We start from the raw sequence: 13,695 nt of genomic DNA, 5'->3' as shown, positions 1-13,695 counted from the left end.
CTCTCCCAATGTATATATGTACTAGATGAGCACAAAGGTATTACCTCTTTCCAGAATTTAAATATTTTGTATTTTCCATGATATTGCAAGTACTGGAGAACTTGTGGTACTCATGGCTAAAGGATACCAGAAGAATATGATACTCACTCCATTAACCATCAGCAGGATCAATCCATTGTCTGAAGGTGTTCGAACTTCAATGTCAAACCGTGTCACCTGGCTGAATCTTCCCCTCCTCTCAATATTTCTTGCCACAGCATAGCCAGAACCATCAAAGAAATAACTCACAGCTCGACTCTGAGTGAAAGCCAACTTATTTCTATGAAAAAAAAAACCAGTCAGGGAAGCAAAAATCAACAGTGTCAGCACTATGGTCCCCATTTTCATTTGGAGAAATTTATGGGCCTTTACAATTAAAGTACCTTCTTGAAATTATTATTCTGAACCGATGCTTTTTCCTGGAAGCAATGAGACTGGTGACATTTTCTTTGAAATTCTTTCTGGGAATTTTTTTCTGAAATGTATAGATTTGAAGGTGCATCTAACTCCTTTGTCATTAGATTGGGCTTTTACTCTGTGCTGCATGTAAAGGACAGGAAAATTTTTTGCTGATCCTTGTAAGGGTAATGACACTTCCTTATTATAAGGATATACATATTTCTATTAAGAGGTTGCTTGGTTTGTGCAGAAATCCATTTGAATTCTCCGTGGCCTTTAACTGAGAATGGGCCCCTCTGGAGAGACAAGGAATGGGCCACATGCACTGACCTGGAGGGCAGCAGCTCTCAACTCCTGTTCCCTCCGCAGTTCCCTTGCAGTGAAAGCTGCAAGTTTCTCTCCTGTTTTACTTATAGGGAGATCCGAGTGTTGTATGAACAAAGTGTCCACTCATGCTTGTGCATGAGCAAACAAATGCTGTGGTAAATGTTCACTTCTACTTTAAGGACCATATTTCCCAATATGTGTATGGCTTATCTGAGGGATTTGTACTGTGGGTTTCATAGGGTATGTCTGAAAGGTAACTTTTGTACTGACTTTGTTAGCTGGGTGTGGGAGTGCATTCAAGTTTACCAGGCCTGCTGGAGCTAACTGGTTGTGGCCATGTCACTTACAGGGAAGGGATTTAAGGCAGGAGCAACCCTGATCTTGTCAAGCAGTCCAGGGAAAGTGGGAGTCTAGCCCCTGCCTCATGGCATAGCTGAAACACTCCCTCCACACTTCCATTTCCAAGGCAGGAACAAGGTTCTGAGTGAATTAACAGAGAGCAAATATCTAAGTTCAGCTTCTTGACACAAGTAGGAATTAACAGTGGCAAAGTTCCTCCTGGACAACTCGGCATCACCTTCCCATTAGTCTTCTTAAACAGATTGGAACTATCAGGAGTGGCACTTCCTACAAACAAGGAGTGGTGGCGGGACTGTCACCTACCTGGCACAAGGTGGCGATGTGGTGGTGTCGATGTTGTAGGCGTGCTTGAAGTTGTACAGGCTGATCACATCATCGTTCAGGGTAGCCAGCTCCAGGCAGCCGATGAAGCCAGGCAAGTCTAAGCTGGGAGGGAGCTGTGCAGAAAGAGAAGTAAAAGGACACATGCTTTATCTGGGTTATCATGAAAGCATTTGTGCCTGGGATCAGCTTTTCCTCTCTACTCCTCATATTGTGAAAAAATGGGATATTGCTGCCTTAGAATAGTCATTTCAGTCCTTATCATGATACAGCCACTAGCCATAATATTCCATACATGAAAAAAGAGCATAAAGATGTCCTCACAGATTGAGGCAGGTGAGGCAAGAACTTTTTTTTTGTAGTTTAGTAGTTTTGAAGGGGGAGCACTTGGAAAAAGAGTTAGGATTTGACTAATCCCGAATCTTGCTTGAAGTACTTGAATCTCTCAACAGATATTTCATGTCTAATGTATAGACATTCTTTGTTCCCTGAAAAATATTTTCCTCCTGTGACGAAAGAGGAAGAATGGAAGAGCACTTTAAACTCGGGGTACTTGGATTCAAAGACTGTACCAGTGTCTAAGCCTAAGTAGGTATTATTTTAAACAGTTAGCAGGATATAGAAACTCCTCCTTTTAACAAAGGTCACAGCAAATAGAATTTAAATAGCCACATTGGTGAAAGATACAAAAGAATAAAGCTGGTAGCATTAGTGAATAATTCTTTTAATATTAAAATACTCTGCCCTGTGGAACAGGTGTGATATTAAAAACACCTCTTGCACTTCAGAGACTGATCACTGACAGCAACTTTTATTCGGCTTCTCATTATTTCCATTTTGCTTACAATATAATAGTAACAGTAATGCAGCAATGCAGAATATATGTAGCTGTAAGAGAAAGTGAGATTCTCATCTGCAACACAGAACCTGTGCTTTGACAAAGTATCTTGTTTCTTTTTTTCTTTTGTTTCTTCTACTATTCTATTAAATTATTTTAAGTATGAGATATCCAGTGGTTATGTGATACATTTTCTATTAATAACAAGATAATTCATAACATTTTCTAAATCCAAAAAGTTGGCCGAATGCATTTACAGAGGCAGGTAAATGAGGTGCTAGCTCATGCTGACTGTGATGAGGTGGATGCAATCCTCTAAAAGCCAGGCAGAAGCACCCATCTCCTGCAAGTCCTCAGGTATGTATTGCACAGACAAGTCTTCATGCCATTGCAAGGCTAGATTTAAACCACTGATACTTTAAATTTGAACAAATCAGTGCATCAGAAATTTGCTACACCGTGCTAGTATTAACGGTATGTTACCTTTCATTTTTATAACGGTTGGAAAAGAAAAATTGTTAAGTACCAAAGATCCATCAGCATTTAAAAAAATGTGTATCCTGCAAACCATGTAGCCCTTCTAAGCTGGGCTACCAGGCTTTAATTTATGCAATTTAATTAAAAAAAAAAAATCACTTTCATTATTACTTTTCAGAAAACCTTACTGATAGCTAATCTATCAGTAGGATAGGAATCTGATCATCCTACTGTATGATATGATATGCTGGAGAAAGTAGTAGCTTTTGCTGTAGATAGAAGAGATAGTCCTAGGATAATAAATTACTAAATAAGGACATTTCATTTTCTAGCCATTTCTGTGTTAAAAGGGAAGCCCAGCAAGATAGGTTTTTGTTATTCAAGCTCTGAATATAAAGTATTTATCTGACCAACCTTGAAGTCTGGAGGTGCTCCACCAATGTAGAAAACAGTATTTTCAGGTTCCAAATTCAGGAGAGAGCTAGGACCAAGACTCTCTCCTGTTTTGATGAATTTTTCTTCTGATGTGCTGCTAAGACTTGGTATAGTTAAAAACATTTTGCCATGTCTTCCAATCCTGCACAAAGAAATTGTAAGAGAAGAGAGTTTTTGTGTTTGCTAGACTTAAAAAAAACCAAAAACCCACAAACAACAACAGCAAGCCTCCAGCTCCAGGAAAGTTTTGTCTTTTTTTCTTCCCCTCATTAGAAGACTGGTATTCTACAGGGAAAGAAATAGAAAAATTACAGACGTTTTCCCTTCCCCCTCATGTCCCTGTGGGTCCTGGCTCTCTAAAAGCAAAGCAAATTTCCATTTATTTCAGCAGGGATAGAACCAGACAATTAAGACTACTAATAGGAAATTCTGGGACAGCCTTTTCTGTTTATTTATTTATTTGTTTGTTTGTTTGTTTTTCTCTTTGACGCTGTTTGAATTTGGTGAAATGAACATTGTCTGTTTACCTCTCGATTTTGATGATGCTGAAGTAAGAAGGCCAGGTGCTGACTGGCTTGGAGTCCAGAGGTATTTCCACGTCTTGGTCTCCCAGATTATAAGTGTAGACAAGGTTGTCATTTTTAATTGCCAGTCCCATGTAATTTTTAACCTAAAACACCAGTGGAGAAGGATGTCAGAGCTACAGCATCAAAACAGATTTACTGCAGAGCCGTGGTAAAGCATTAAGCTATATAAGACAAAATGAAAGCTTTAAAAATAAGGTTTCATACATATTCTATTAAACTAGTATATACATTATATAATGTATTTATATTTGTAATTTTACATACTAGATTTATATTTTATACATTATATAAATATAATTAAAAAGCTTAATTCTCTAATTAGTTTCCTTCACTTACAGAATAAACGTCTGATGTTTTACCCATTTTTAATACGGAAAATACAAGGTCATAAGATTTTTACTAACTGTAAATTGGTCATGTTTAATGAGAAGCTACTTATCAGTATTTACTGTGTGTATGTATTAAACAGGAAGAAAAATTTGTCTGAAGCCTAGGTACTATAATGCAAATATTCTTCTACCAGGAGGGGTTTCTCTTAATTTATATTCAGTAGATGTTCTTTTTAGAAAAGTTTAAAAAGAAAAGCATGCTGTGTTACCCTTTTCAGCTAAGACCTTGTCAAGATTCTACTTGGCTTGTGAGATGTGATTTTTCTTCTTTCAGGAATCACAATTTAATGAGCAACTCTTTCACAACACTTACAGGTAGTGAGAGCATATGCCATTTCTAAGTATTTCAAAGCAGTGAAGTACAGGTGTACAGCAGCAGCACAAGCCTCAGGCAAAGAGCCTTCTTAGCTTATGGACTTCTGGCCTTGGAGGTTTGGAATTGTCACTCTCAGCAACAGAAACGCGGTTAAATTGAGGCCCACAAATGAAGCAGTATGAGTAATGGTAGTTGCTCAGTACTGGCAGTGCAGATGGGCAAGTGAAACTCACAGCAGTGGCAAACACAGAAGCATGCTGCATAGGCAGCCCAAATTGCCTCTTAGAAAGAGCCCTTCATTGCTTGCAGTGAGAAGTTTCAGGGACAGGGGTGCTGGGGTGCTGGAAGCCCTTGCACTTTGCTTGGCACTAAGGCAGTGGCAGTTTTTAAATCAGCTGACAGTAGATACCTTGTATTTTGTGAAACAGAGAAAAGGTGAGAGGAATAAACAAGGGCAAATAAACTTCAAACCTACTGCAACATTTTTTTATATATATAAAAATTATCTGAGCTATTCTCTTACATTTTTGTTTCCGAGGTACAAAATGAATCTGTCTGGAGATGCTGCAAGTTGTGGGTTGTCTTTCTGAAGCTTTATATACAAGCTCATGGAAGTGAAAGACTTCAGTTCCTCCACGTTGATCTTTGGATTGACTTCAACAGCTGATTCGCCACCAAACATCATAGAAACCTGGACCTGCAATTGCAAGTGAGACACATTATTGCTGCCTGTGGACATTACTTGAGGTAAATGAGCAAGAAATCTTGGTCAGTAGCCTCTCTTACTACTAGAATGGAATCAGCACCTACTTTGGTGCTATTCAGAATTTTACGTTTATAACAATAGCTTATGGAAGATGCTGTAAAGAGGATATAGCAAACTAATTTTAAACTAATTGAAACTCCTCATTAACTATCCTTAAGAATATTAATATTAGATTAGCGTATTAAATTACATTAAGAATATGCTTAAGAATATCCTTAATGTAATTTAAATTTCAGTGGGACATTGTATGCTTAGTTGAATTACAGCTACATTGCTAGGTATAGACCATAATGAAGTTCCTGCAGGGCTATAAAACTTCTACCTGTAATTTTTCTTTGCTTTGAGAGTACTATGGCCAATTTTCCGTTTATGAGTAATCCTGTTTTATTACTGGAGTTACAGTGACATATAGAAGATGCTAATCAAATTTTCAAACATTTTACTTCAAAATGAACTATGAACTTCATCATAACTGCAGCAATGTTTTCAAGTTTAAGCACAATATTTTTGAATGATGAAATACCTTTAAAGAAAAGTCAAACACTTCCCACGTACTCACGTACTAGATGAATTTTGCTTTCTTTTTTTTTTTTTTCCTTTTTTTAAAGGAATGTACATGGGCAGCATTGCGAGCATGTAATCATGGACTGAATTCTTGATTTTTGTGAATGAACTCAAATATATTGTTTAAATTTTTTACCTCAAATATGAATTGCAAATTTTTTATTGACTTTCACATGTTTTGTTTATGTAGTTTGGAGGAGATTTCAAGGTTCAGTCTTTGGACATAGCTCAAGAAAATAAAGCTCCTAGGAAGATGTATACGATAATTAGTACTAGTAACCAAATACCCCATCTAAAAGTTTTACCTTGCTTGCCACACTCCTGGTTTGGGCAATCAAGTCTCTGATCCGCTGAATGCTGGAAGAAATATTGTTTGCTGGTGCCTTCTGTTCTACTTTGCGCAGTTTATCCAGGAGTTGAGGGAAGACTTCTGTAAGTTTCTTCACTGCAGTTAGAAAAGAAGTGACAGCTTGTTTTGTTCCTCTTTGCAACACCAGTTTTGCACTAGGAAAATTGCTCCTCGCGCTGTTCAACCAGCCAATCTCTTTGTACTTTCAGAACAAGTCCTTGGTGTGGTGTATGAGAAGCACTGATTTCAGAAAGGTTAGTGACTTATCAGGATCTAGTATTTGCAAAAGTGTTTGGAAGAAAAGTTTTATTTTTTGCTTTGCACAAATGCAACTACTTTTTCATGGGACTTCGAGTTACTACTACAGTGTTGTACCTATGTACCATTTTTCTAAAGGAGCTTTGTAAATGTTAATCATTTTGACCTTTTCATCTTCCTTCAAGGCAGATAAATGTTAAACCCAATCTTATAGATATGGCAACTGGAGCAGAAGAATTAGTTGTTTGGCATCTCACTGGAGATCTGTGGCTGACCTAGGAATTTCAGAGAGGCTTGTGAGCTTTTCAAATTCACTTTAGGGGAGCTGAAGAGGTTGCTTCCCTCTGCTCTCAGCTGTGCATTTCTCTCAGAGGTTACCACCTAGATAGAAGCAATGGTTGCAGAGTAATGTATTAGCCCACTGTGCTAATAGAAACATTGCTGCTTTCAGCCTGTGGTAAAAGCCCTGTGCTGTACAATGGCAGAGAAGCTCAGAAGATGATGAATGTGCACCTAAACTGTACTTACTACCCACCCCAGACTCCTCAGCTTTCCTGTCCACATATGACAGGGTCATGAATCACAGTCTTGTGCTTCCAGTCTTTCGCTGCAGTGTCTCTTGGTATGTGTGGGAGAAGGATCATGGTCAAAGGGAAATGTGGCTGCTTTAATGTGTTCAAAGGCACAGAAGTGCTTTCCCAGAAAGATAAGCAGAGAAATTACAGAAAAAGGAAAATAACTACTCCAAATATTAATCCAGTTTTGTCACATCAGATTCCACTGACATGCTGCCCTTTGAAGGATATTTACACATCACATCATTTTTCATCTTTAATTAAGTATAGGTATAAGTAGCTGAGTATAATTAAATGTGATTTTAGCCACAAGCTTCGTGCATACGAGATTCAGTATTCATAGCTAATTTTTAATGACATGGATTCACTGCAAAGGTTAAGATCTGATTTGTCAGGTTTTTAGTTATGTTTTAAGGGTTATCAACTTGCATCCACCCATTCTTGTGTTCTTCCCCTTGTATTTTTACTCTTGCCTGAAAAGACAGGGAGACAGGTAGAGAACCTAATCCTCAGCTGTACTAGCATTATAAAGAAGGAAAAAAAATATCCATTCTGTGCTCTCTATTCCATGTTGACTACAGACTGAAGCAGCTCTCAGCTGCACTCAGAGTAGCACAAAGTATTAGAAGATCCTATGGAGTCCCTTTGGGCAGAATAGAAAGCTGTATTTGCCACAACCTTGTTCTCTTTTCACTTGTGTTTTTCTCTCCAAGTTCAGTGTAGGAGCAAGCTGCGAGAAACTTTATGTTCTCCAGTTATTCTCCTTAAGTCCTGAAAGACCTTATATCCTATATAAGATCATGTATTGCATATAAGCCTTACTGTGTATAAAAAGTGCCATTTTTTCAACAAATCCTTAATGAAGCACACTGAATTAATGTAACACATTATTTCTAGAATGCATTAAGCATTCTACTTAAAAACAACAACAACACAACAGTATAATAATTCTTTTGCAGAAAGCTTGCTCTGCCTTTTGAAATGAAGTGTATCACAATAGTCACTTAGAAAAAAGGTCCTCTTTACTGTTAAAATAAAAAATTCCAAGCTCAGAAAGTGATACAGCAAAATTCAAGCATCCTTTTTTTGTTGTTGCTTGTTTTGTTTTAAACTGCCAACTGAATTGTAACTGTATTTGATCAGATATCTTGAAAAACTGGCTTTTTGTCTATTTGAAATTTGAGATATGAAGATAGAAACACAGCTGTAATATGAAAGCTCCAAACTGTCATCATTACTCCTAGTACTATGGTAAAATCTTGCCACAAACCTCTTCTTTTTATCCTTTATATGGCATTCTTCAACATAGAAGAATAATGATTTTTAATTTTAGTCTTTGGAATAAAAGTAAAAATGAGTCTTTCCTAGTCATACAACACACACATGCACAAAAAAAAAAAAAAAAGAATAGAAAGCAAACTGTGAAGTAGGAAACACCTTGACTATAGCCTTACAGACACTTTCTCTTTTAGTGTCTTCTTTCCCAAACTATACTTCATCCTCACTGCTGAAAACCATCAATTCCCTGCACAATGGCAACATGGGAAATCTTCTCAAACACCACAGCCATGACATGTTCTTATCCTTTCAAAAATGCCATGCAAGCTTTGGTCAAGGGTAGTTTGGGCAAATCAGCTTAGAGGTTTTCTCTGCCATGGCAGTGTTATTGGCATGATGGTGCAGGCACCTGGCTGAACATATTTCCTGACTTCCTCTTGGGCTTTGGTGGACATTCCTGTTTCCAGGTCAGCCACTCCTGGCAATGCACACAGCTGATCTGAAAGCACTCTGCTGTCCTCAGGCAAGTCAACATCTGTCTTCTCAGGCTGGGAATCACAGCCACATCTAACTGGAGCACTTCCAATGCAGCCTCCTTTGTTGTTGGTACCCAAGATTCTTCCTAACAAATCCTCACATTTGTTCTCTATTCTTCCTCCTTGCCTCTCCTAATTAAATTGAAATTAATGTCATGTTTACAAGCTTTTCTAGCAATCACCCTGCTTAAATATTGTATTTCCACCTTATTCCTCTTTGACTCCTTTGTTTAGACAACAAGCTTATCAAATCAGGGACCTATGTTTGTATCACTGAAAACAGAATGGCTCTGTTTTCAAGTGCCTCCCACTGTTACAAAAACAATAGCTGAACCATGTATCATAACGATAAGAAGTATGTAAATAATCTGGCCACCTTTCAGTGTGGTACCCTGATAAAACTGACTTAGAAGCCAATATGACTTCAGCCCTTAGGTGTTCAAGTCATTTTTGGACATGCTCAAGTATCCAAAAGTTTTAAAGAGGAGTCAAACCTCATGGCAAATGCTACTTTTTACAGTATTTTCCTGTAGATAAAATTCTGTAAGATTATAAGCAATGAAAATGCAAACGATTTGTACAGCATGATGCTGCAATGAATCCCTTCCATTTTAATACTACAGAATGGCAAAACTCAGGTTGCTGTACCTGCATCCCCAGCTGAGTGCACAGCGCTGTCGTAGGCAGCTGAGTCGTGCTGGAAGTCTTGCAGGTTCTGAGACCACAACCTCACATTCTCATCCATGGGGGTTGTAGCTTGTGTTACTGTCACAGTAGTGCTAACGGCCTCTGCAGTCTTCTGTTTAGCTTGCTCCAAGCGCTCTCTGGCCTCCACTACATAATAAATAGGGGATGAGAGGAAATGAACACTGATAGAGTTTCAAATGACCTGCTGCCTGTACTTCAAAAGTGATGAGATTAAGAGGATTTTATCTTCTGCAGAATGGAGATCCAACCTTGCTTATTTGGTCTTCTCTTTGTTTCCACTGGGAATACTCAAAAGTCCTAGTGGGTGGTCTACCATTATATTAATTCTTTAAATGTAACACATCCTCATTTCCTCATAGTTCTGGATTGATAAAGTTTTTCAACACCTTTGGATTTTAAAGGTTGCTGCATAGCCAGGGATATTCTGTTTTTCTTTGCGTTTTAAAAGAAAATTTATGTAAAGACTGAACATTTTTCATGAAAGTTATTTTCAGCGGAGAGAAATCCAAGGCACTAAAATGCTCTTGTAATTCCATACCCAGTATCTTTTTTTTTTCCTTTGGAGTTACCAAGGACTGTATTTCTAAAATCATGGAATTTTGCATATGATATCTTAGTACTAAAAAGCAAGATATTTCTGATAGGAATTAATGAAGAATTCTTGAATATGTCAACTTTGAACATCTTTAGGCATGAGCTGGATGCTCTATGATATCTGTTTCCTGAGAAACTAAAGTGAGATTTTGTCAATCAAGACTACCAGGAATTAATCTCCCAAATACTCTGTATGTGATTATATGAGAATTAGATTTTAATCATTTTCTATTTTTTAATCAGTAGAGTAAATCCACAGATTTGCAAATTCTCCAAGCCCTGAAAAAATCAAGAGTTAAATGGGAGAGGACAATTGTAGGAAGGAGGATCAAAACAAATGTTAGTAATTTCTGATGGAAAAAATGTATAATTTCATCATGAATACATTAAAGATGGATTGGTATTGATTATGTCTTGTCGTTTCCATCAAATTTGTTTGAGCCTTCCTGGAACTGAAATCTTAATATCAACTTCATAGGCCATATACATAATGTGCTGTAAAGCATTTGAAGGCAAAGAATCATAAAAATGAAGTTTCTTACAACCTAGTTCTGCTGATTGCATTTTTGTGATGGCTCTCATCAGTTTGCTTTGCACAGCATGCATTCGTGCCGCAGTGCCATTAACATGACGGCTGGTGTCTGCAATGGTTAAATCATTACCTGTTGGGAGAAATTAGGGGATATAACTGAACGATATCAAAATAGCATTTTAAAAAGATAAATTTTCTCCTATTGAGGTATGTTATTAAGCCTTTAATATATCATAGTATGCTAAGACATTTTTTAGCATAAGGTACAGTAGCACTCTTGATTTTATATAATCTAAAGTCATAAGGAACCTTGATGCTCATAACCATTATTTGCCTTAACTCAGTCAGTGCTAATTCTTGTTGCGGAGAATAGTTCCGAACTTACACAGGAGAAAGTCTAAGAAACTCTAAAGGTCCTGAAAAATTGAAGAGGTCATTTCTGTAATTTAATACTTTCATTCATTTTCAGTGGGGAAAAAAAAAAAAAAGAAGAAAAAAGAAAAAAAAAAAAAGGTCAAAATCTTTTAACATTTATTATTATCCTCCACTGAAGAAATCCAGATTCCTGAATGCTTAAACTCTTGTGAATTGATTTCAGTCAACTACTTAATGGAATATATTTACATGTGAAAACCTGTTTATGGGTGCAGATATTTAAACAGTGAATATATTACAAATGGTCTTTTTGTAAATGAAATAAACTTTGAAATAAACTTTGTATATTTACTATAAGCTGCTGTCTGTTGTAGCTCCATGGCTCGTCTGAGCAGTTCTTCACTTTTACCTCTGTGGTAGATGATCTGAGTATCAATTCCAACTGCAGCCTGAAAGTATATTTCAAAAAAGAAAGTCAAAATAATGGTTACCAAATGTTTCCTTTTAATGTGTATAATTGTAGCCAATGTATTGCTTGATATAAATGTAACTGCAAAGTCAATGGCAGTTTCATTTTTCTTGTTAGCATTTAAGACTGGCAACTGGAATACAAAAAGAAGATTGAAAAGAAAATTTCCTATTGGCTGCAATAAAAGCTTAGAGAAACATGTACTTTTCAGAGAGCAATAAAGAATAACTAAGATGCAGAAAGCACAGAAGTCCTCTGAACTTATCAGCTGTAATATACCAACTTGGTATTCTTGCTACATGTTAGCTAGGCATCCTGTTTGTTTCGACTGTTGACTCTATCGGGTGATGAACACATGCTGTGTGGGGAACTGTTTCCAGACCCCATTAGCACACTGTAAGCAGAAGACTGCACTCAAAATCCCTAGAGATCTGGTTCCTGCAATCCAACCAGTTCCTCTTTCTATCCCACTAATAAATTGCTATTAAATAGTCTTTTAAAATTATATACGTAAAAAAGGAAATAAAATATTTTAGAACAGTAAGGCCCGAGACAAAACTGGCATCCTCCTTAAAGCAGTGAGCATACAAGTAGGAAATTTGCCTCATTTTAACTTTCTATGAGTAACAGTGACAATCCTGTCATGATCCTTTCCTTCCACCTGGTACTGTATGGAATAGGAGGACTCAAGCACCGATCATCAGCTTAGGATTCCTACAGGGCCAGAGAGTTGTCTGCACTTTACAGGACAGTCTTAGGTTGAGTGACAGGACAAAGAAGCATCTCTTTGTACTTATTGACAGGAAGGCCCTATTGCTTCTTTGTAAATTACAGGGGAATGTAGACAGGCAGAATGATTAACCACCTAGGATTTAATTCAGGAAATAATATATGAAGCATAAGGTGCAGTGAGAACTTTGATGCAGACAATGAAGCTAAATCTTGTTTTTTCTTCATACTCAGGTGTTCAAAGCCCCTGTAGCATTGCAAAGTAAATGCTGGTATTGTGACAACTACTTACATCATTGACCCGATTTGTTGTGTTCAGTGCCAGCAAAGCAGCTTTATTAGCTTCTTCAATATAACCGGCAATATTTTCATATACATTTGAGGCATTTATTGCCCTTTGTACCAATCCATTTGTATCAACACCATGTAAATTCCTGTTAAAAAGAGAGTAAACAGAGGAAGAAACCAAACTGCATCAAATTAGTTTCAAATTGATTAGCTTTCTTAACATTCTATGAATCTTGACTATATAATTTTGCACGTAAATATATTTGGTCTGACGTATATTCTCTTCATTGGGTATGACCATCCATGCCAATCTAAAGCAGGAGAAAACTATGTGGATAGCAGGTACATCCCAAGGGTTTCCAACTTGATAAAGCTCTGGGAATTTGGCCTTCACGTCTATGTGAGCAATAACAAGTAATTTCTAAGCTTTTATCTTTTTAAAAAATCTGGATAGATATTTCATAAATGGGCAGAATAACAGACCAATGGGTTGTCCTTCTATGGAGTTAACTCCTGGCTGTGAATGGAAAGAACCGTGTGTGCCAGTGATCAGGAGAGCTGTATCACCAGACTGTTTCTATGTTCCAAAATGTAGATGTGAAAGGGGGAGAGTTAGATCAAGAACTATCCACTGGTCATGAAATTTTGCAAGAAGTTTGATTTCAGAAATATAACGTTGCCTTGCTGGCATGGTAGAGCTTGATGTGCATATTAGGTGGTAAATGGTCTTCAGAGGAGATTCAAAGCAATTGGCTTAGGGCTGAACCTTCAACAGTTAATAACTTTGAGTAAGCATTATTTTCTATATTTTTGTGATAAACACAATTCAGACAATATATTTATATAAATATTAGATATACATTTATATCTGCTTGTGTGTATTCACTTCAATGTATTTGCACACTGAAGACATAATAATTTTCCAATTACCAGGACTGTTGTATTTTCTGCTATATTCCCCCCAAAAAACTACAACAATAAAAAAAGCCTAACAAGTTTATAAGGAAATCCATTAAAAAACAGGCAACAACAACAACAAAAAACAACCAACCAACCAAACAACATAATGATTTGAACCAACCAAACAACATAATGATTTCAAGATAGGCTAAATGTTTTAAAGGATTAAAGTTTCACTGAAGGACAATCTTCTCAAAGAATAAAAGAGTCAGCACATTTCCATCTG

At 37.0% G+C, this 13,695-nt stretch overlaps 1 protein-coding gene across 2 annotated transcripts in view; it reads right to left on the bottom strand.

Moving 5' to 3' along the window:
- The window catches only part of LAMA4 (laminin subunit alpha 4), a 96,384-nt gene that overhangs the window by 22,734 nt on the left and 59,955 nt on the right, over positions 1 to 13,695 (bottom strand). The window contains exons 14-23 of one of the 2 annotated variants that reach the window (XM_004940298.5): positions 12,514 to 12,655; positions 11,376 to 11,472; positions 10,659 to 10,778; positions 9,463 to 9,648; positions 6,124 to 6,263; positions 5,012 to 5,185; positions 3,724 to 3,866; positions 3,176 to 3,338; positions 1,429 to 1,562; positions 148 to 319 (exon numbers count right to left, since the gene is read on the bottom strand). In XM_004940298.5, the coding sequence (XP_004940355.2) occupies positions 148 to 319; positions 1,429 to 1,562; positions 3,176 to 3,338; positions 3,724 to 3,866; positions 5,012 to 5,185; positions 6,124 to 6,263; positions 9,463 to 9,648; positions 10,659 to 10,778; positions 11,376 to 11,472; positions 12,514 to 12,655 (1,471 nt within the window). The remainder of the gene's footprint in view (positions 1 to 147; positions 320 to 1,428; positions 1,563 to 3,175; positions 3,339 to 3,723; positions 3,867 to 5,011; positions 5,186 to 6,123; positions 6,264 to 9,462; positions 9,649 to 10,658; positions 10,779 to 11,375; positions 11,473 to 12,513; positions 12,656 to 13,695) is intronic. The other variant, XM_419780.8, reaches the window with a different exon arrangement.

This window comes from Gallus gallus, chromosome 3 (genome assembly GCF_016699485.2).
Source record: "Gallus gallus isolate bGalGal1 chromosome 3, bGalGal1.mat.broiler.GRCg7b, whole genome shotgun sequence".
Taxonomy (NCBI): Eukaryota; Metazoa; Chordata; class Aves; order Galliformes; family Phasianidae; genus Gallus; species Gallus gallus.
The sequence above is the reverse complement of the archived record's forward strand: the minus strand, read 5'-3'. Positions and strand labels throughout refer to the sequence as shown.